Source organism: Carya illinoinensis, chromosome 1 (genome assembly GCF_018687715.1).
Source record: "Carya illinoinensis cultivar Pawnee chromosome 1, C.illinoinensisPawnee_v1, whole genome shotgun sequence".
Lineage (NCBI taxonomy): Eukaryota > Viridiplantae > Streptophyta > Magnoliopsida > Fagales > Juglandaceae > Carya > Carya illinoinensis.
The window spans coordinates 7623704-7646438 of record NC_056752.1 but is presented as its reverse complement, the minus strand read 5'-3'; the positions used below and the strand labels follow the sequence as shown (position 1 = coordinate 7646438).

Sequence of the window (22735 nt, the reverse complement as noted above, 5' to 3'; positions counted from 1 at the left end):
TTCGAATTTTAGAGGAGAAGGTTTGTGATACAAGTACATAAAGTTATATGTACTTAATAGTGTAGAAATGCTGAAGGAATTACTGACTGCTCATATCTGGTTTTCAGCGACCAACGCAGCCAAATATGGTGGCCTTCTATAAGGAGACCCATTGGTCAACACGGAAAGGAAAATTCATAAATGAAGCTACTGAACTCAATTATGTAAGCTGATGGTTCTTCTATAATTTCATTTAAAGTTGACAGTTAGCAACAATAGGTGTCCAATTGCTGATGGCTTTCCTTCTTACCATGCCATTAACATAATATAATTATGGAGAGGTTAGCTGAGAAAGAGTCGGATGAGGATCTTGAAGAAGCAGCTTCCACCATCTTCAAAGAAGTCTTGGGCAACAAATCTGGATACACGTCTGGTATGGGGCACATGGTGATTCCAGAACCATCTCCTTCAATGCAGAAGAGTAGAGCTTTCATTCGTCTCTCGGAGGAGAATAAAAGGAACAAGAGCGATGCTGAAATGTACAAAAGCAAACTGGATGGAATGATGGCTAATATTGTGGAATTGAGGAGGAATTTTTCAGAGCATGAGAAGCTTTTGATGAGCTATCGGAACACTGATTTACCCTCCGGTATTGAGTCTCATAGAGAGACTCAGCTGGATGATTAACTGGTTTTATACTGAAAGTTTTTTGTGGAGGGGGTTTTTTGTGGGGGGACTCATTTTGTGGATAGTTTAGAGCACTATAATGTAAATGCTTAAATTCCAAGCTAAGACATACCTAAGGTACAATATATTATGGTCTATGAACACATAATAGTTAGGTTGGCTATCTTATAACATAGTTACAGGAAAGGTAAGATGATGGGTAAACTTTTTGACTTGCTTGGTATTTTGTCTATATTCAAGGGTTCAGTTCTGAAACAAATATGGTACAAAAGGTACATGTATTTTCTTTGCTTTGCATATATGGAGGGAAAACAGAATATATATATATATGCTGATTGGCTGTCCATTATTTTCTTCATTACAGGCTCAATAGCAGTGATGATAGGCAGGGATTTCAGCCTCATGGATTGTCGATGGTAGAGCAGGAGGATGGTTCATGATCTAACACATTTTCAGATGAAAGGTAATTTCTTGGGACTCTACTTATGTAGCTAGATGGTTTAAGTAATACTTGGAGATTATTTAACAAAAAGCAAGAGTCCTGGAAGGGACACCATAAACAGGGCAACATCTTAATGTCAAGGAAAATAGAAATGAAATATGTTAACTCAGGTTTTACAATTCATGAACTAAATGTGGGTTATAAGGAAACTCGTCAAACATTTTCTCAAATTTATGTATAATAGAGTCATCAGTTTCCTAATGGAAAATGGTGAATGGACAGTTTACAAATCATGTCCTATGAAGTACTCATAGGACATGTGAGGCTATAATGTGTAATATAAATGTTTACTGTTTCTGTAAGCCCAAGTAGTGTATGTACCTCAAAATTCAGTATGTCATAATATATGGGAAAAAAACCTGTGGGTTGGTCTGAAAACAATTACATTTCAGAGTTGGGTTGTGGGGAAAAAGTGAAATAAAAAATCCCATGAAGATGTTAGATGACATTCGTGCAACCTACTACAGGTATGACCTTTCAATTTGTTTTATCAGCTAAACAAATAAGGATATACTTGCATATCCTAATATCTAGGAGATGGTAGATGGGAATACCTATAGATGTGTTGGTATTATAGACCAGTTTTCCTACACATAGTACATTACTCCAATTCAGAAACTGTGTTCTGTATTTGAAGGTTTAAACTGATGACTGATATACAGCTAAAAAATATTGGTATGGTTTCAGCTGTAGCAGCTGCATATACTGCAGAATATTCAACTGCAGTATATTAAATATTATTATTACAAGTGATGCTAATAATAATATAGTGTCCATGTATGGGAATATCAACTTAATAATATTGGCTATCCATTCATGATTAATTATAGGTAGATGATACATTCATACAATCTATGTATGAATGGGGAGACAAGGACAATGATGCAGGCTTTTATAATGTATATGAGAAACTATCATATTTGTTTACCTAGGAACATTGATGTAATGTCATGTAATATGCATGCAGTATATATAATACTGTTTGATAGTTGTATGTTTATCTATTTCATTTTTAGTGGTGACAACATTCACCGATCATTTCTGGAGCAACAGGTAGAATGCTGCAAGCTGGTTCCACGACAATCTGAAACGCAGATCAGATTCATGCTATCCAATCCGTGTATATGTCCTTCATCCCATCATTCAAAGAGTCAAACAATTGCCAATAGATATAATTCTCTCATGTACTTGGAATATCAGTTGTAAAGCAAACTGTTGGTTTCATGGCCTTGAATTCATTTGTGATGAATTAACATTAAGGTTTCAGGTTGAACCCATTTGGTACTGTAATTCAGTTGGGAGATTGCATGCCTCCTCTTACATAGTCTCTATGGATGTTTGCATTTCTTCCATATCTTGGGAATGTGCTCAAATATAGTATATTGGCAGGTTATTATGGAAGTTAATGGATAATTGTATCATTTGTATGTGTTTGTTTGCAAGAAATTGGCAAATACTTGGATTCTGAATGGGGAAACAGATCTTGAGATGTAAACTTGGATTCTGAATGCGTTGGGATAACAGGATATTGTGAATGGGGTTTTGATAATAGCTGGTGATGGTTATTATGATTGGCAAAATTTATATATTCAAAATGCAAACAGGTTATTCCATTATTACTAACATGTCAGAAAAAGTAGGTATATATCATACTCGGTTTTGCCACCACTTTGCAGGGATGACAATATTGGTATGAAAATGTTTTTCCCATGTTGGAGAATTGATGTGAAAAGATTTAATTGTACAATAGACCAGATGGCTAATAATCATTTGCCACGAGCTTATGGGGTCGAAATGCCTAGCTTCCACCACGTACACCTTTTCCCACCACCATTGTGTATGGATGTAGCGTATTCCAGACTAACTTACTATATGGAATGGAGTTATTTCCAATAACTCAAAGTGGCGGGTACAAGCTATTTTGCCAAAACATAACAGAATAGGTAATAATATATTGCCACAAACATATTTTGTCCGAAACAGAGTTTTGTCATTATAGCATCTAATGGGCAATAATATTTTGCCCAAACATTAGAGAATGGGTTTACATATATTGCCACCAAAACTAGTTGTCTAAAATCCTCCATTTGTCATTATAGTATCCAATGGGGATAACATGTTCGCCATACTATGTGAGACGATTGTAAACATACCTCAAATATTTTTTCCGACTACTCCTTTCGACACTAAATAGCTATTACCAATCATACCGTGTGGTGGAAAAAGGTGGAGTTTCACAATCACAAACCAAGTTGTGATTTAATAGGCACCACGAAGTTGGTCGCAATTCTCTAACTGTAATCAGAAGATATAATTACATATATCTTTTTGCCACCATATTTTCCATGAAAGGTCTCGTGGGTGATATATATATCCCTACCAACAGTGGGTGTGGGAAAAAGAATTTAACTTACCACAGATAAATAAATCCAAATTACGTTTGCCACCACACCATACTAATTTCCTCACAAATTGTTTTCGTGGGAAATATCAGTCTTTTTCCACGAAAGTTTTTTACCATGAGAAATGAGTATTCCCCACTTATTATATGCCACCAACCTCCCACGAATATAATTTGGTGGGATAAATATTATTGCGACTGGATAGTAGCCTTTTCCGATAACTCTCAATCATGGCAAAAAGCTGCTTTTGTTGTAGTGAATACAGACGATGGAATATTAGGTTGTTCTTGTATGGAGTAGTTTCTAACATTCTGTTTCAGGTAATTTCGACGGGGCCAAGATATTTGGTTTTTCTTGCATTGCATGGAATATTTGAGACGCCGTGGGCATTTTTCCTGTTTAATTGGCTTTGGGAAAAAGCCCGAAACAAATAAATCTTGAAGGAATAACAAATATGATTTGGGCAAGTTACCGTAATTTCATTCCTTGAAGCAATTAGCTAGCTAGCCATGCACGTATACACATTTTCCTCCCCAAGTAAAGGCTAGGATCTTTTAGATGGCGAGACAGCATAAGGTCTGGTCTTCAAGGGCATGCATGCATCGGACGCAAGTAGTGGTCATCTAGCGAGTCAGTTTGCTCGTTATTACGTTATATCATGCCCGTGCTCTAGAACTCGCATATCTTACACGAACATCAAAATGTAGTCCTTGCTTAAGTAGCAAGCGTCTCACCATGATCTATATATCTACCGTAATCTCTGTGCATTATAAGTCTTGGGTTGATTATGCATGCAACTAATCAATGGGTCTAGTGAAATATTAGGCTCAATTTTTATCCAATTTTAAACCAAACTTTAATTTAAATCAATTAATTGCAAATCAATTGTACTAAAATTTCCCCCTAGACGACCATGCTTATACATTATAAATAATTTCACATTAACGTACTCTAAAATATTAACAATAAATTAATTAAATGAATCAATCCATAGAGATTTGATACAAAATAAAAATTGAAATTTTAAATTAAATATTAAGGGATGGACGTCGTTATACTTTATCATCCAAGCTATCACTCTTTTTTAGAGTGATATTCAAGCCATGATCAGAGTTATGATCATTTGATGCCTAAAGTAAGTTACAATATTAAGATTCCACTAATATAATTAACGAATAATGAATCTTTCCACTAAGAAAACCAAAGAAAAGCATAAATTGCGCACATTAATTTTATGTATATGTCTATCTAACTTTTGAAAAAGAACTTCCACATAAATCATAATATATATATATATATATATATATTCTTTTGGAGCAAGTAAAGTATTGATGTTGGATTATTTCAAATATTCTCTCCAATTTGAATTTGACTTCTCTTGATCACGTTTCTCTTTAATGTGATTTTTGGTTAATCCCACGTTGGAAAGACAAGTAAATTTTTAATGATTTATAAGTGAATGGGTTTCACAATATATAAAAATGGAATATAAGGCTAGACTCACAAGAGTAGCGTCACCCAATACGAAGCACTTATCACACGCGATGCAATTATCACTTATTATTTTAATTTAAATGAAGTGATGTAATTTTTCAATTTTTTGAAAGTTATTAATAATAATGACAGTTATTTCACACCTTTTCTTATTGAAACCATTTTGTTTAAATTCAAATGAATTATTGCATTTGCTACTATTACATTTGTTTATTTCAAGATTAATATTCAGAATTTGTAACCTGCACACTATATAAATAGTGTTGTATTCTAAAGACATAATTACCATATTCTCTTTTGCAAAACTTAATTCATAAGTGGAATATAATATTTATCTAAGAGACAGATTAACAATCACCTCATTGTTTTGTAATTTTCAATTTCTGTTTACTTTTTTTTTTTCTATCAAGTGACACCTCATATTGATTCTCTATTTAGTATTCCAGTACTTATAAATATTTATTTTGTTCTCAGTTATTTAATTTGTTATATTTATATTATTAGATGGAAAAACTTTCAACGATGATGAATTTGAGGAAAGAGGAGGAAAAAAATTAGATACAGAAATATGATAATATAACCCTTTTTTTTAATTTATATAAAAACATATTAGTTTGAAAAATGATACACATACACTATACAATTTTTACATTTATTTTTAAACGATATTTTAAATAAAAGGTACTTTTATAAGATAATTACAAAAATATCATCATTTTATAAAATCACCCTTTATGTAAAACATAATTATAGAAGATGGAATTAAAAAAAGTTGTTACAGAATAAATTTAAAAAACTGATGCACATAGCTTTTCATAAAAGTATGATTTTTTAAGAGTATAACTATTAGATGCAGTCGACACATATAAGTAGAATATAAACAGTTGTATATAATAAATAAATAAATTATAAAAATAATTTTTTTTATATAAATTTTATATTAATTTATTTTTTTAAAAATGATTACACCTGTACAATTACCACTGCATACATCATTCCCGTTTTAGGAATAATGAGTTGCAGATAAGTTTCGGTTGAACCACTGCTCGGTTTTCCCTTTCCCAATCCATGCGGTGCTTAAAGTTTACCCTTTTTTTATATTTACCTTTCTCCAAAGTCAAACGCTCAATTACCATGGAAATCTACCCCACAAAACCACTCCAAAACTCCACGAGGGAGGTCACGGGTCACCCTTTCTTTACCTTTTGGTATGAACAGAACATCAGCACGCTTTTGCCGCCCTCTGCATTCTTTTACAGCACAGAACATTGTTCTTTTCTTCTGCTCGTATTTTAATGGCTTTCGGTTTGTCTCGACTATGGACAAGGTTTCAACAAAATATTAACATAACGGGAATTTGGAAAGGCAAACCACGAGCTTGTTTACAAGGTTGAATTTGGTATCAATTTACCGATAAGGAAGGAATTGCCAAGATTCTCGCAAGTGCAGTTTCGAGCTTTTTTGAATAATCTTGTTTTTTTTATTAGGAGGTCTTTCTGTTGCAGATGGATAATATATTTCGCCTTTGTTGAAGCTTTTGAGGGGCCTGCATTCTTCATGGAACTTGGTTTTAGCAAATGGGTATGTGCATTTCTACTGTGTTGTTGGCTTATCTTCTCTGGAGCATACTCGGGTAAGCTTTATTTCCTCAAATTCATTAAGACTGTCATTAATAGCTATCGATATTAACCAAATTTCGAATGGTTTTCTTATGTTGCATTCTTGGTCCCCAAGTGGAGGGATTGCGTGGGGATTCTAAAGTGAGAGGAGTGAACTTGGGAGGGTGGCTGGTCGTGGAAGGCTGGATTAAACCTTCACTTTTTGATGGTATTCCCAACGGAGACATGCTTGTGAGCTTCTTCTCCAAACTCTGTTGTCTTTATGATTCTTGGACATAACCTTAGTTATCCATGATTGATTTGGCTGACCCATTATTGGCAACGGAAGCGTAGGACGGAACAGAGGTACAATTTAGGTCAGTGACATTGCAGAAGTATGTGTGTGCAGAGAATGGGGGAGGCTCGAATGTTACAGTCGGCAGAGATGTAGCATCTTCATGGGAAACTTTTAAGGTGAGGTGCCTGACCAAAATGTTCTGCGGTGTAATTTTCTATTGGCAGTGGTATATTAGTCTATGAATTCATCTTTTGGTCTTGCGTACTAGCAGTGTTTTTCCCTACAGTAATTCCTTTAAATCGGCAATGCTGATTATGGAAAAGTGTCCTTTGTGGAGTCTCTTTCGTTCAATCTAATGCATGGCTTTGGTGTCAAACTGCAATATATTGTGAACTTGCTCAAAGCACAAGCTGATTGATATTGCAAATTAAAATTTTTTATGGTATTGTTAATGCATGATAAATTATATACCTGTATGTTGCTTAATAACACCACAACTTGGGGAATCAATCTTAGAGTGGGTTGCACATGGGTATAATTTGTGTTGATTTTGCCAATAAATAATGATTTCAAAGATATGGATTGCAAATGAAGGTTAGAGAAAAATTTAGTGACAGAAAAGTGAGAATGGAAGCCCATATCTCTGATATTTCATCCGCAGCATGCTAAACAGAAGTCTTATGCTTATGAAGTGAGAGTGAAGTGTTATTGCCTTTTGATTAGCCATCTAAGGTTTGGATGAGTTCTTTTGGTAATGGAGTCATTTCTCAGATTAACACAGCTAAAAGTCCTTATCCCACTTATCTAGTCTTTACCGTGGAGGAGATTTACTAGAAAATATCATTCTATGTGGTGTTTGAAGTAAATTACTTATCCAAATAATAATGATGATAAATATATATTAATAATAATGATAATCAAAATAATTATAATAAAAATAAAAATAATAATAACGATAATAGTACTACTACTAATAATAATGCCAATAGTAATTTCAGGTTTTGCAGAGATTAATAGTTTGAGTTGGTGAACCTAGCCAAAAGGTATGGTATTATATTGCATGAATTCTTATTATTTAATAATGGGCATTTTCATTATTTTGAGGAATCGGAAATTAAAATTACATTGATAGCCGTTCACAGGAGTAGCACAAAAATGTAGTCAAGAGATTGTAGATTGATTGAGTTTTGAATTCAGTTGTACTCAAGTGGCAATGTTTTCTTGTTCAACTTCATTGTTCTTAAACTAATTCTTATATTCCTTCATCTTTTCTAGGAGGCTAAGAAGTAGTATTTGCCTTTTATATAAATTGATGAACATGACAGTCCTCATGTGATTTTATAACTGTATCATATCCTTATGACTTAGTTTGTGCATTTCAAAATTAAGGAAGTGCTTCTGGTCTACAAAGATCACTCATCCCACTCCTTTATTTTCTTACAGCTATGGAGAGTTTCGGAATCAAGATTTCAGTTGCGCACGTCCAAAGGTCAATTTATATCATGCGATGGAGAAGGATGCTCTGTCTCTGCAACTGCAGAATACCCTTCCACATCAGAAACATTTTTCATTGAAAGGAAGAATAGTAGAGTTCACATAAAACTAGAGAGTGGGGCGTATCTACAGGTATTGCTTTTCACCCTCATATGTGCTTAGGAAAATAATCAAAATTACCCATATTGTTTGCGCATTTATATCAAGTATAGATAGTCAGGCCTGCTTGGTAGTGTGTGGTGTCAATGTTTCATTACTAATCAGAGAATAGAGTTAAACATTTTCAAAAAATATTTCTGCCTGTGTGAATCAGCTTCTAAAATCTTACATCTTGGGTCCTACAATCATTTGGATTTCAGAATGACTTAACAATTGATTGGGAAGTTCTATATAATTGAGAAACCATTGATACCGGTAAGATCCAGCAGCATTTCTTTATAATTAACATAATTTTAAATCAGGGAAAACGTGATTCAATGAGAATCATTTGAATAATAGGCTTTTCTCAGCTTGCAGCCATCAGATACTTTTACAACCACTTTATGTGCACTGACTGCCAAAACTAAATCTGTTAAAGATGGACTAAGGTGGCATTTGATACTATGTCATTATTTTTCAATTGTCTATTCTTAGGATGTGAAAGTTTTTAATTATAAAAACATGATAGCATATTCTTTTAGGCTACAACGGGAAATCAGCTCTCAGGGGACTATCCAGGAATGCCAGGATGGGATGAGAATGCAGGCACATTTGAGATGACAATTGTAGCAAATAACTTGCATGGAGATTACCAGCTTGCAAATGGATATGGACACAATGAGGCCAAGAAGGTTCTTAAGGTAACTCCATATATACTGTAGCACAAACTTCTCTTCTTTTATTAAAACCTTTTTATCCAGTATAATAGGCAGGGCGGCACCATCTGTATTAGTTTATTGGCATATTCTCATACACATAGCTATCTATAAAAATTCGAGAAGTTAGCACTTGAAACATTTTTTTAATTTATAATCTATTCTACTCTTTATATGACTAATTCAATGAGAACTAGTGATTGCATGGGGATAAAGTCAATCATACCATCTTACATATCCATAATAGTATTTGTTGATGCTGCACCAGCATTTTCGATTGCTAGGATAGCTGAAAGTATGAGTGCTAAGAAAGAGTTAACAAGTACATATTTGGCAATCAATTGAATCAACTCCTACTATGGTAACCATGTGTTATTTCCTCATCTTTGTCTGAACTGATCTGGCATATGAGCTTGGAAATGTAATATAATTTGGGCATACTTCATTGTTCTTGTTTAGTATGTTTGTGATGTTGTCTTCTTTGATTAAAAAAAAAAAAAAAAATTAAATTACATATGTCCATGAACCGTGTAAAGTTCCCTTGAGAAGGTGAGTTTCATTTTGGGTTGTTATAAAGACAATATTTTCTTGATGAGAGATAGTAAATTCCTCCTGTGTTGTTTTCTTCTTGTCTATTTAATTTATATTCATTCTGAAACTGCAGAGACACAGAAACAGTTTTATCACCTTTGAAGATTTCAAGTTTCTTCATAGAAATGGAATAAATACTGTGAGGATCCCAGTTGGCTGGTGGATTGCTTCTGATCCTGATCCTCCTGCTCCATTTATTGGAGGAACTCTTGTGGCTCTGGATGATGCATTCTCATGGGCACAGTAGGTCTTGCTTTCACTTTACTCTGTTCCAGTTATCGAAACATAGCATTTCGTTCTGACTTTGACCTGAAATATTTGGTACAGAGCCTATGACATAAAGTGCATAATCGACCTTCATGCTGCTCCTGGCTCCCAAAACGGGATGGAACATAGTGCTAGTCGAGATGGTTTTGTAGGCTGGCCTACTTCTCCAGATTACATCTCACAAACATTGGATGTTGTTGATTTTCTAGCTTCCAGGTACTTTCTAAACAAGTTTTTGGATTGCCACATCCCATCCTGAAAGACAGCTTATTGGCCTTCACCTGGATCTGACTAAATTCAAAAGATTCAGTTCTTGTTCAGAGTTATCAACTTGCTTGTTTATTTGCATATCTGCCACAAGGTTCAATGTTCTGATGGTTGGTGGGGTTAAGAACTTACCAAAATTTGTCTAAGGATACTGGCCAAGTTCTTTCAGGAATGAAATGGTCTTACAGCTAGGAAACATATAAATATGAGGATTGTGAAGAAAATGAGATTATGGCTTTACATCCCTTAAAATTCTTGAAAACAATATAGGACTCACTTTAGTCATATTGCAGGAAAATTGTGAAGAAAATGAGGTTTTTTATGTATTTATTTTGAATTAAATAAAATAAGCATTTCTCTCTCTGTTGTGAATTTGTGATATTCAAGTATCCTAGTTATTCGAAACTAGAACATTCATAGATGATGACTGTGATGAGTGTATAACAGCTAGTAGGAAGATTACGAAGCATGTGATGAGTTGAAGAGTCCTGAATATATGTCTCTTATGTCTTCCTCTCTCTTTCAAAATCAGATGTAGAGAGAGAGAGAGAGAGAGAGATAGAGAGAAATCTATGGTAATATTAAATTATATGTTGTGAATGGCACTAAAAAATGCCACTTGAAGAATTTTTATCTGTTTCGGTTTGTTATTTTATGACACCTGAATCATTATTTCAGGCCCTTCTGAAATGTAGCTCTATACAAGTTGACTGCTTTCATTTGCAGGTATGCAACGCATCCTGCATTGCTGGGAATTGAACTCTTAAACGAACCATCTGCAACCACAGTTCCCTTGGATACTTTAGTTTCATTTTATATGCGTGGCTACCAAATTGTTCGAAAATACTCACCAACAGCTTATGTAATAATTTGCCAAAGAATTGGCAATGCAGATCCCTTGGAACTTTATCAAGCTAACATAGGCACTCACAATTTAGTGGTGGATTTGCATTTCTATAGTCTTTTTGACACTTTCTTTGTTAATATGAGCACGGCGGATAATATACAATTTATATACAAGAGCAGGGAAGCTCAATTACAGGCCCTCAACAGCTCCAATGGCCCACTTGTTTTTATTGGTAAGTGAAAATATGCACTCTTTTATTGAAAATACTTTGCTTCTTTGAGGTCTTATCCTTCAAATTTTCTATTCAAATCAATTTCGAAGTGATATTTTTCTCCTGAACATATTGCTGCCAAATTAATTAAAATCAGCATGGAACTTTATAGTGCATATAGAGATCATAAAACTATTGCTCCCTTGTCTTTCTTAATATTCTGAATTAGAAACCTCAGTTCATTTGAGACATTATATAGTTGGAGACTTGGTTAGGGTTCCCAGCAGTAAGAATAATTCTTTTGAAAGTGGATTGATCTCAGGGGAATGGGTGAATGAGTGGAATGTGACAACTGGATCTCAGACAGATTACCAAGAGTTTGGAAAGGCACAATTAGAGGTATATAATGCGGCTTCATTTGGATGGGCTTATTGGACACTTAAAAATGACAGACAACACTGGGATTTTGAATGGAACATAAAGAACAATTATCTCCAACTAGGTAAATGCTACGCAGACCCATCCGGCTTCTGTTTTGAATGATGCACATGATGTTGGGTGCTGAATCTATGAAGTGTACATATTCTTGCAGGCGAGTCACCCAACAAGCAAAGTCTCAATAGTTTAATGTTGATTGGTATTACATGTGCCCGTTTCTATCTGCATCATTTTCTGTGAAGAAATGTCACATCTGAGTTGCATCAAGCCTCATAATTGAAGATGAAGATCTACTATGCGGTTTTTCTTTGTTTTTGGCTTCCCAACCATTAAATTCATTTTGTTAGGCTAGATTGCTAAGTGCAATAATGTGGTTCTTGTAGAGTATATGCCGAAATTGTTGATGATGCTGTAAAATCTTCAAGGCTACGCGTGTTACACCCAATAATCTACAAAGGAAGTTCTTCCCGGTTTCGCCTTTACTAGCAGATTTTTGTGTTAATGCAGTTTCTTCTTGTGAATTCGGTCTGTTATCTAAAGCAATCTTTTAAAGAAAAAAATGTGAACTCTTAACCACCTGGGGCCAACTGAAAAGTATCTAAGAAAAAGAACCAAAAATCCAACATCTGACAGTGGCTGAAGTCACAACCGTCGAACACATGAACTTCCTCTGTCCTGATCAGTGGAGAATGAGAGTCTGCACAAAAATCCCTGCTACGAACCAAGTTGAACTGTTATAATATAATATAAATCATTAAATTAGTATTTCTTTTTAGACTTCTATTACGACGTTGATTTTTAAGTTTGAATGAAAAATTCAATAATATGATTTAGTTACGAGTAATGTTACTCTTCATACTAAATCTTGTCGTCTTTAATCATACAAATTTTAAATTATTTTTTCTATAATCACTTAAATTGCGACCTACTAAGTGAAACTTATTGAGTTGCAACCCTCTGCAATAACTTCAGTACTACTCGGAAATCCTGAGTTGGGGTAAGCTCTGCGGTAAGCCTAGCTTGTAATGCAGCTCTTTTGACAGTTCATGGAGAGTGAATCATCTGTTAATGCTTTGGCTTTCACTTCATGACTCTCAGCCAACCGCCACAAAGCTTGCTTTGCAGAGTCGTGCAGGTCAAAGAATATTACGAGGCCAAGGAACAGCATCTCTGATTCAGAAGTCTCATCATTGGCAGTGTTTCCATCTCCATTTTACTGCAACTTGAGAAATAAATAGTGTAACGCAAATCACTGCCATAAATTCCTCTGGATTGCTTGCCGTTCTCGCTTTCCTAAAGTTGGCAGATGGCATAAAAAAGTACTTCTCGACAAATATGTGACCCAAGAACCCAAAAACAATATTATTGAGTTATAGAAAAAGCAATGATAATATTAAGAAATCCTTATCATGATCTGCTAAACATGGTAGTTCATATGAGCCAAAAATCACTACCCGTGATTCTTGTCATCATAAACCAGAAAATCAGCATAATATAAATCCCAGTGATTCTGCAGTTAGATAGTACAGATATTGTCCAGTATGATTTTATTCTTTCATTCCATATTTAGTTCATTGGTTGAGCTGTACAAATTCATTACATAAACTGTAATCTCTTATAAACCTCTGTATATAAACACAAGTATTATGTCAATAAAAGTGTGACCTTCCTCATCTGATTGTCTTACAGGGTATCAAACAGCGATAAAGGCTAACACCTTCAATCCTTATGACAGAAACTAAATCCATCAGCACCTTTGCTATTCCAAACATCGCCCAGCTCGTCTCTATTAAAAAAGATCAGCATAACTACCTACTGTGGTTATCTCAATTTTGCTGTACTACGCACCTATGATCTTTTGGGTATTGTTGATGGGAGTGAATCTTGTCCACCCCAACTCATGCCCTCCTCTGCTGACAATCCCACCCCAAGCTCAACCCTTATTTTGTCCTTTGGACAAAGAAAGATCAGTTTATTCTCGGTTGAATGCAACTCTTACAGAGGGGGTTCTGGGTACTGTCTATGGTCTCAATACTTCTAAACTGCTTTTGACCTCTCTTTCCACACGGTTTGTCTCACAATCTCCGTCCTGACTCCTGTGTTGCTCATTTAAAAAGACAGCTACAAACACTCAAGCAGGAATCTAAAACCTGCACAAACTATCTCAACTTGGCCAAGCAATATGCAGATCAGCTTGCTGCAGTAGGGAAAACAGTAGATGATGAAGATCTTATTTCTTACATAGTGAATGGTCTTCATCCATCCTCTACCCCTTTCATTACCTCTTTCTCCTTTGCTACCATAGATCACCTCATAACTTTTGAGTCTTTTCAATCTGAACTGCTCAATTTTGAAGCCCTACTTTCTTCCCACACCATTTCTATTCCTCCCAACTCTGAGCAATTTGCTTTGTTTTCCTACAAATCTTGTAAAAGCTTTCCTACTCGCAAGAACAAACATTTCAATTCATACAAGCAAATACTGGTTCTACTACGTTTCTCTCTAATGGCTCTTCTTTGGATTTGAAACACATCTTACACGGTCCTAGCGCTTCTGCCAATCTCCTTTCAATTCAGCAATTTTGTAATGACAATTACTGTCACTTTATACTAACTGCTGATTTCTTTATGGTGAAGGACATTCACACTCATGTAAAATAAAAGAATATAGAGAGAACAAAAACTTGTATTGATCTGAGTTTGTACATCCTTTTAAATACATACAGAGGTGTAAGGTCTTAATGTAAGATTACAAAATTAAAGGCTAAGATTACAGAATATTACAATACTAATTTCTCCTACAAATCTGGATCATATCATATACAAATCAGTTTCATCCTCCTTCCATTTTTGATCCCTTGATTGCAGTAGAGTTCCCTTCCTTATATCTGTGATCATCAACTTTCCATTTTAGACTTGCAGTGTCATTTTCCTTCTTCATAACTACAGCACCAATCACATGATTATGGTTAACATCCCCCCACAAGCTTAGGGGTAGGTCACAGACCATAAGCTTGTCTCTTAATAGCAGGAAGTGTGCTAAGATTAATCCCTTGGTGAACACATACGCAATTTGCTTAGCAGATGCAATATATTTCAAAGAGATATCTTTGTTGATGACTTTTTCACGGATGAAATGATAGTTTACCTCTATATGCTTTGTCCTAGCATGAAAAATGGGGTTTAAGGCTAGAGCTATTGCACCAACATTATCACACCAAATTGTAGGGACTATAGTAATAGTAACATTTAAATCACAAAGTAACATTCTGAGCCAGTAGAGTTCTGCAATGACTAGAGCCAAAGATCGATATTCTGCTTCTGTGCTTGATTTATTTGGAAACAACAGCTTGTTTCTTAGCACTCCATGATACCAAACATGAGCCTAGGTAAATTCCATAACTTGTGGTGGACCTGCGATCATCTCTAGATCCTGTGCAATCTGAGTCACAAAATGCATTCAATTGAAGAGATCCTTGTGTGAAATGTAGGCCATGATTTAGGGAACCTTTAAGGTATCTCAAAACTCTTTTAGTAGCTGTCCAATGTGTATCAGTAGGACAATGGATGAATTGACACAATTGATTCACTGAGAAGGCAATTTCGAGTCTTGTTAAGGTGCAGTATTGAAGAGCACCAACAACCCGTCTATATTCAATGCAATCTTTGAGAGGAATGCCATCAGTTTTAAAAAAGTTTAGAACCTAACACAATAGAAGAATAATTAGGCTTTGCTCTTGCCATTTTGCTTCTGTTGAGAATATCCAATATATATTTGGCCTGACTTAGATGAACTCCATCATTGCCATGATGGACTTGAATACCAAGAAAATAGGATAAAGAGCCAAGATCTTTCATTGCAAATTGTTGACTAAGATGTTGAATCAGTTGTTGAATGTGATTATTGTTGGATCCTGTGATGATAATGTCATCAACATACACAAGTACAAAGATGTGAATGGAATTAGCATGAAAAGTAAAGAGTGAATGATCCACTTGAGATTCATGGAAGCCAAGAGTGATAGTGCTTGGGACAGCTGATTAAACCAAGCTCGAGGAGCTTGTTTAAGTCCATAGATGGACTTTTTCAGTCTGCATACATGGTCAGGAAATTGATGACTGACAAAGCCTTGTGGCTGTTCCATGAAAACTTCCTCATTTAGTTGTCCATGTAAGAAAGCATTTGAGACGTCTAATTGACGAATTGTCCACTGATAATTTTCTGCAATAGCCAAAACCACTCGTATTGTAGATGGTTTAATGACTAGACCGAAGGTTTTAGTATAGTCAATCCCATCTATTTATTCATACCCCTTAGCCACAAGTCTGGCTTTGTACCTGTCGAGTGAGCCATCTGATTTTTGCTTTAATTTAAACACCCATTTGCAATTGAGTACATGCTAATTTAAGGGTCTTGGACATAGTGTCCAGGTTCCATTCTGTTGTAAAGCAATGAACTCAGTTGTCATAGCATCAATCCACTCAGAAAGTTTTGATGCTTGTTTAAAGGTGGTAGGTTCAGTAGGCAACAAAGATGTATGGAGAGCCATGATAGGATGCTTGCTCGAGTAGTATAGCTGATAACCAGGAAAAGATTTAGGCCTAGATGTTCCAGTTTGTGATCTGGTGAGCATGGGGTGAGTTGGTCTAGGTTATTCAGTTTTGACTTGTGGGGATGGCTCATGAGGCTGAGATAGAAATGAAGACTTTGTGTAGCTTGTAGATGGTTGTGAAGAAAGTGAAGGTAATGAAGGAGAAGAGATATGGAGAACATTACCTGAGGAAGATCTTGCTTTTGTTTTGGAAAAGAGAGTGACTAAACCTTTAGCTGGAAAAGAATCATCATCAAAGACAACATGTCTTAAGATAAAGACTCTATAATAGATGTGTCAAGACACCTATAGCCTTTTTGATTTGGACTGTAACCAATAAAGATGCACTGTTTGGTTTGAAAGTCTAGTTTATGTTTGCTGTAAGGTTTGAGCAGAGGAAAACAAGCACATCCAAACACTCGAAGAGAAGCATAATCAGGGTCATGATTCAACAGTTTGGTGTAGGGAGAAGTGAAATTTAGGAGTGGTGTAGGTAGCCTATTTATCAAATAAACCAAGGTTAGAAAGGCATTAACCCAATGAGTTTTAGGAAGACTAGAGGTAGCCAATAGAGCTAAGCTTGTTTCCACAACATGTCTATGCTTGCGCTTTGCTACCCTATTTTGTTGGGCAGTATGTGGATAAGAGAGTATGAAAAATCCCATTGATTTCAAGAAAAGTATTAAATTGATTTCCCCCCCCCCCCCCCCCCCCCAATTCTGTTTGTAAGACTTTTATTTTTTAAGATAGCAGATTTTCTAGACACTTAAACTTAACAAAGCATGTGAACATATTAGATTTATGTTTGATGGGAAACAACCATGTGAACCAAGAGAAGTCATCTACAAAGAGAATATAATATTTACATCCACTTTGTGATATAATGGGAGATGTCCACACATCAGAATGTATTAAAGAGAGTAGTGCTTTGCTTTGTCTAGTGGAAGTATGAAAAGGTAATTGTTTATGCTTTGCAAGTTGACAAGAAGAGCAAAAATGATTTTTATTCATAGAATTTGTAACAGGAAGATTAAAATTTTGCAATACTTTTCGTGTTACAAAAATATGAGGATGACCTAATCTAAGATCCCAATTTGAACTAGATGTCTTGATGCCAAGAAAAGCTATGAGTTGACTTGTTTTATTTTTTGAGATTCTGCCCAGCTGAAGTGGATACAAGCCATTCTTACTCTACCCTTGTAGCAGTATCTTCCCTATGGTGATGTCCTTCACAAGAAAATGATTAGAGATAAGTAAGAAGTAACAGGAATTATCAGTGCATAATTGTTGAATGGACAGAAGATTATTAGATGCTTTGGGGCAGTGCAAAATATTTTGTAAATGAAAAGATGAACCATTGGCGTGTAGAGTATTTGACCAGTGTTTGCAATATGGATGTAACAGCCCGCTAGAAATTCAATTAAGGAATTTCTATTGACTTTAGGAATCTCGTGAAAACTCTGTAAGTTTACACGAATCGACTAATCGCATAAATTTTAGCCTGTCAACATAGTTAGTGTTATCACTCACTATGGTGCCAGAAATGCGATTTTAATTATTTGAGATAGTTAAAAGTGTCAGAATACATTATAGTCTACACCACTAGGCTTAATTGAATATTTAGAATTTTTCAGTACTAAGTTTATTACGTTTATTTTTGGAGTGAATAGTAACCTCGGTAAATGTACTGAGCGCAGTGTTTTCAAAATCATAGTGTGAAATGTCCAAATTAGGATAGCGATATTTTATTTGGACACTTGACAAGATCTTAACCACACATAATGAATAGTATTAGATACTTGGCACAAAGAGAAACCATTAGATGGAATTGTGAAGGAAATCAAGGTGTGAGATCATGACACCTAAGCAAAATACACATTTGAAAAATATCTTAAGAATAGAGATTTAAAATACACATAGAAAGATTTTAGCCACCTTACTCTTCCAAGTCTACTCCACATTTGGAAAATATATTGAGCTGATTTTTATAGATATTATTGGATAGAATATTTTGAGATAATATTTTATAGATATTTTGGGTAGGAGAAAACCACACTCAACTCTCAACTCCAGCCTTATCATCTCCCTTATCTCTTCCATAAGCATCTCCAGCCATCACCCACGAACTTATCTTCATTTACATGTTTCTTTAAAAGAATATCAAACATTCTCTCTCGGACAGCTTTTAGGAGTTCTTTTGCATGCCCATTTCGAAGCTGTTGTAAGTATTTTATCATAAAGTCTCCTTCATATAAGTTGTTCCTTTTTGAGTCTAGTTTACATGGATATCTTATTTGCCCCATTTGAAGATCATTTGGCCAGTCAAATATTGTGTAAACTATAGAAAGGTCATTCTGGGAGATAAACTGGAGAATATGTTATAGTTTGGAGTTTTTGACCAAGCTAATGGATAGATATTGGTCCGAAATTTTTATGGAGTATTGTTAACATGTATATATGACTATTGGTTGAGGATTTTTGCATGATTGAAGGTTTTGATGAAATATTTGCTTAGATTTAGAAACTTAGAAACTGGAAGAAGAAAAACAGTTTCTATTTTGAGAAAGTTTAACTCTTTGGTGGTCTAAACCTATTCTAATGACTTTGATAATTTTATTGGAGGATCCTAAGCATCTTATATACATGTTATATTATTATTTTGAAGATATTTGATGTTAGTTTCAAAGATATGAAATTTTATGCAAAGAGATATTCAGATAAGCCAAAGTGTGGATGTTCTTGGCTAAATTTATGTTTTGGTTAATTTTTAACCATGTGATCTTGAATTAGAAGCTTATATATGTTTTAGGACATCTTTTTAAACCATGTGATGGTTTGGTTTGAAGATCACATATTTATAAGTCATAGATCAAAAGGTTGATCAAAACAAGTTGGAAACAAAAATCAATAGAAATAGCATATGAGAATTTCGGCCCTATGGAGTTTTAATAGTTGTGATTAGTTTTAAATTTTTCTAAATTGATATTTGAGTTGAGGATAAAATTTACATGAGGCATGTAAATTTTGGTGACTTTTGGAGTTAGTATGCAAAATCCTTAAGTTATGGGTAAAACGGTCATTTTCCTACATGTAGAAAGTAAAATGGAAATTTTACTCTTTAAGTTAGTATTTTTCCATATTTCAAATTATTAGTGATTTAGTACTAACTTTTAGAATCACTAATTACAGTTCCTCGTGATCGCGCTTGAGGTTTTATAAGAAACGCGGAGATCGAGGTAAGTTAGCTTTTAACTTACTAGCAGTCTACTGTGTATGTGTGCTAAGTAAAAGAATTACAGTGTATGTATGTATGTTATCATATATATCATGCCATGCCAAGTTATCATGTAATTGTCTATTATACAGAATTTATTCTGTCATCAATTTTTATCTGTTACACAATATATTCTGTCATGTATTACTATACATTACAAATATGTCATGCTAAATATGTTGTTTGTTATATGTTATGCCATGTTACGAAATGTTACTATCTCAAGTTGGTTATGTATTTCAAATTATGTTCAAGTCATGATATGTTACGTCAGGGCTTCATTCCTTTCATATTCCAGTCACGTTTCATCTTGAGTATATTCAGTTTATGTAGAATACATGGGGCCACAACAACTGTGGAGTATGTATTTTTAATGTTAAGTCAAGTTTGTGTAGAATACATGGGGCCACAACAACTGTGGAGTATGTATTTACACGTAGAATACATGGGGCCACAACAACTGTGGAGTATGTATTTTTCATGTTAATTCAAGTTTCAGAACAAGTTCATGCTAAGTCAAGTTTCAGATCAAGTTCATGTCAAGTCAAGTTCAGTTCATGATTCAATTTAAGGTATGTCAATTATGCTATGTTGTACTCCAAGTTATGCTTTAATTACTTATGAATTTGATTATGCATTTATGCTTTTACTGTCATCCATGCATCATTAGTCTGTGTGGAAGTTTTTTGTTAACTTGCTGAGATTTGTAATCAAATCTCACTGTGGTAGTCCCAACTACCATTCCTCCCGAATGGTAGATCTTGTTATAGGACCTGAAGGAGGACCAAGAGCTGACCAACTAGACACAGTCGACTGAACGACAGTGCATCGTTAATATTAATATAGTAGTTAAATTACTACTTGTACGATGGAGTTGCATCTCCAGTACTTTTGGATCATAACTATTTTGGAATAGTGCTGTGATCTTAGTTATTCAATGGATCTTTATGTATGAAGTATGTTTTAAGTATTGAGATATTTTCAGTTTGGTGCATAGTATTGCTAAAGAAAAAAATTATCCGTTGCGAATATTGCATAATGTTAGATGCATGTTAGGATTATTGCATCTTATATGTCATGAACGGGGGCAGGTAACCTTGTGTTGCATGTCTCGACGCTTCAAATGTCCGTCCGATCCCAAACGGAATTTGGGGGCGTCACAATGGAGGTTGGAGCCATTGCCTACAGCTACTGAATCTGGTCCTTGGAAAGGTTGCTGCACGTTCAGATTATCAATAGAAGCAGTGATGTGTTGATTGGCTCTACTATCTGCAAACCAAGATTCAGGATCTTCAAGTTTAGAATTGGTATGAGCAACCATGGCAGTCAGTTGGTGAGGAGGATGTCTGCCTTGAATAGAGTAGCCTATCCTGTGAAAACAATGAAGAGCTTAATGACTAGTTTTGCCACATATTTGACATGGGGTTCGATTGTTATGTTGAAAGGGGAAACAAGATTTGGTTGTAAAAGATGGATTTTGATTGTTATTAGATGGAGGTAAGTTTTGAGTTTTGAAAGAGGAAGGCTTTGAAAAGTTTGGTTTGAACTTTCTGTTGTTAAAGTTCTTGTTGCTCTTAGGAGTAAAAAAAGCAAAACTTCCAGTTTCTAGTGGGATTGATTTTTGCTGAGATTCAAGTAGAGTTTCAAAATTAAGCAATTCTACTTGAAAATCATCAAAAGTCATTGGATTGGCACGTGTGGTAAAAGAGAAGGATGTAACAAATGGGGTATAAGCAGCGTTTAAACCATTGGTAATAAAGGATATCAGATCCTCATCATTGACTGGTTTACCAACTGCTGCAAGTTGATTTGCTCATGACTTAGTAAGTTGCAAATATTGAGTACAAGACTTAGAATCTCGTTTCAAGGATTGCAGCTGCCTCTTAAGATGATTGACACAAGATTTTGAATGAGAGGCAAATCTAGATGCCAAGGAAATCCAAACCTGGCGTGAGGTTTGAAGACTAAAAATAGTGGAGAGAACACTGTTAGTGAGAGTGACATTTATCCAACTTAGAAGGTATTGATCCTTCTTATTCCAGAGAACATAATCTGGATTCAAAGTGGGATTACACCTATCTTGTGAAGGGAGGAATTTGGTGGGGCATGGTTCGGAACCATCGATTATCCATTCAAGGTCATGTGTTCTCAATTCTGGTAGGAATTGAGAAACCCATAATAAGTAGTTATTGGCATCTAAGCGAATGGAGATGAGTTGAGTGAGGTTGGGAATGACAAAAGAAGCAGTAGAGGATGTGTTTCACATGATAAATTTTGGTGTTAGCCTTAGAGGCTCTGATTACCATATAAAATAAAAGAATATAGAGAGAACAAAAACTTGTATTGATCTGAGTTTGTACATCCTTTTAAATCCGAGGTGTAAGGTCTAAATGTAAGATTACAAAATTAAAGGCTAAGATTACAGAATATTACAATACTAATTTCTCCTACAAATCTGGATCATATCATATACAGATCAGTTTCATCCTCCTTCCATTTTTGATCCCTTGATTATAGTAGAGTTCCCTTCCTTATATCTGTGATCATCAACTTTCCATTTTAGACTTGCAGTGTCATTTTTCTTCTTCATAATTGCAGCACCAATCACATGATTATGGTTAATAGAAGATACTCTTGCAAGGAAAAAGTAAGGATGGACTCTACCCGATACACCTGAACTTGCTGCTCATGAATACACCAAAAACTCCTATAGCTTTCCTTGGCATCAAGACATCAATCCCTATCGGGCATAGTCGACTAGGACATCTAGCTCTTGACATTGTCAAACATATCATTAACAATTTTAGTTTACTAGTCGCTAAGTCAATATCATATGTTGTATGTGTACCCCGCCAACTAGCAAAGAATAGAAGGCTCCAATTTTCTACTTCTACTCGCAAAGCTTTCATCTGCTTGAATTGTTACATTATGATGTCTGGTC

At 35.0% G+C, this 22735-nt stretch overlaps 1 protein-coding gene, 1 long non-coding RNA gene and 1 other non-coding gene across 7 annotated transcripts; 2 read left to right on the top strand and 1 right to left on the bottom strand.

Annotated features, from left to right (window-relative positions):
- The first annotated feature begins 331 nt into the window (after positions 1–331).
- Positions 332–2481, top strand: LOC122301807. Its single transcript, XR_006240223.1, has 2 exons — positions 332–1129; positions 2185–2481. It is a non-coding gene; the product is annotated as an uncharacterized LOC122301807 (long non-coding RNA).
- Positions 2482–6155: 3674 nt separating this feature from the next.
- On the top strand, positions 6156–12411 carry LOC122308828 (probable glucan 1,3-beta-glucosidase A). Of its 5 annotated transcripts, none has more exons than XM_043122084.1 (11): positions 6163–6453; positions 6599–6697; positions 6799–6914; positions 7017–7136; positions 8404–8586; positions 9135–9293; positions 9973–10142; positions 10227–10382; positions 11160–11512; positions 11814–11993; positions 12084–12411. In XM_043122084.1, the coding sequence occupies exons 1-11, from the start codon at positions 6360–6362 to the stop codon at positions 12167–12169; spliced, it is 1716 nt and encodes a 571-aa protein (XP_042978018.1). In that variant the 5' UTR covers positions 6163–6359; the 3' UTR covers positions 12170–12411. The 5 variants fall into 5 exon arrangements, with proteins under 5 accessions (XP_042978047.1, XP_042978018.1, XP_042978026.1 ...); XM_043122092.1 differs by having other exon boundaries at positions 6293–6453; positions 6570–6697; XM_043122101.1 differs by having other exon boundaries at positions 6297–6463; positions 6570–6697.
- Positions 12412–21435: 9024 nt separating this feature from the next.
- On the bottom strand, positions 21436–21580 carry LOC122293899. Its single transcript, XR_006237389.1, has one exon. It is a non-coding gene; the product is annotated as a small nucleolar RNA Z247 (small nucleolar RNA).
- Positions 21581–22735: the final 1155 nt, after the last annotated feature.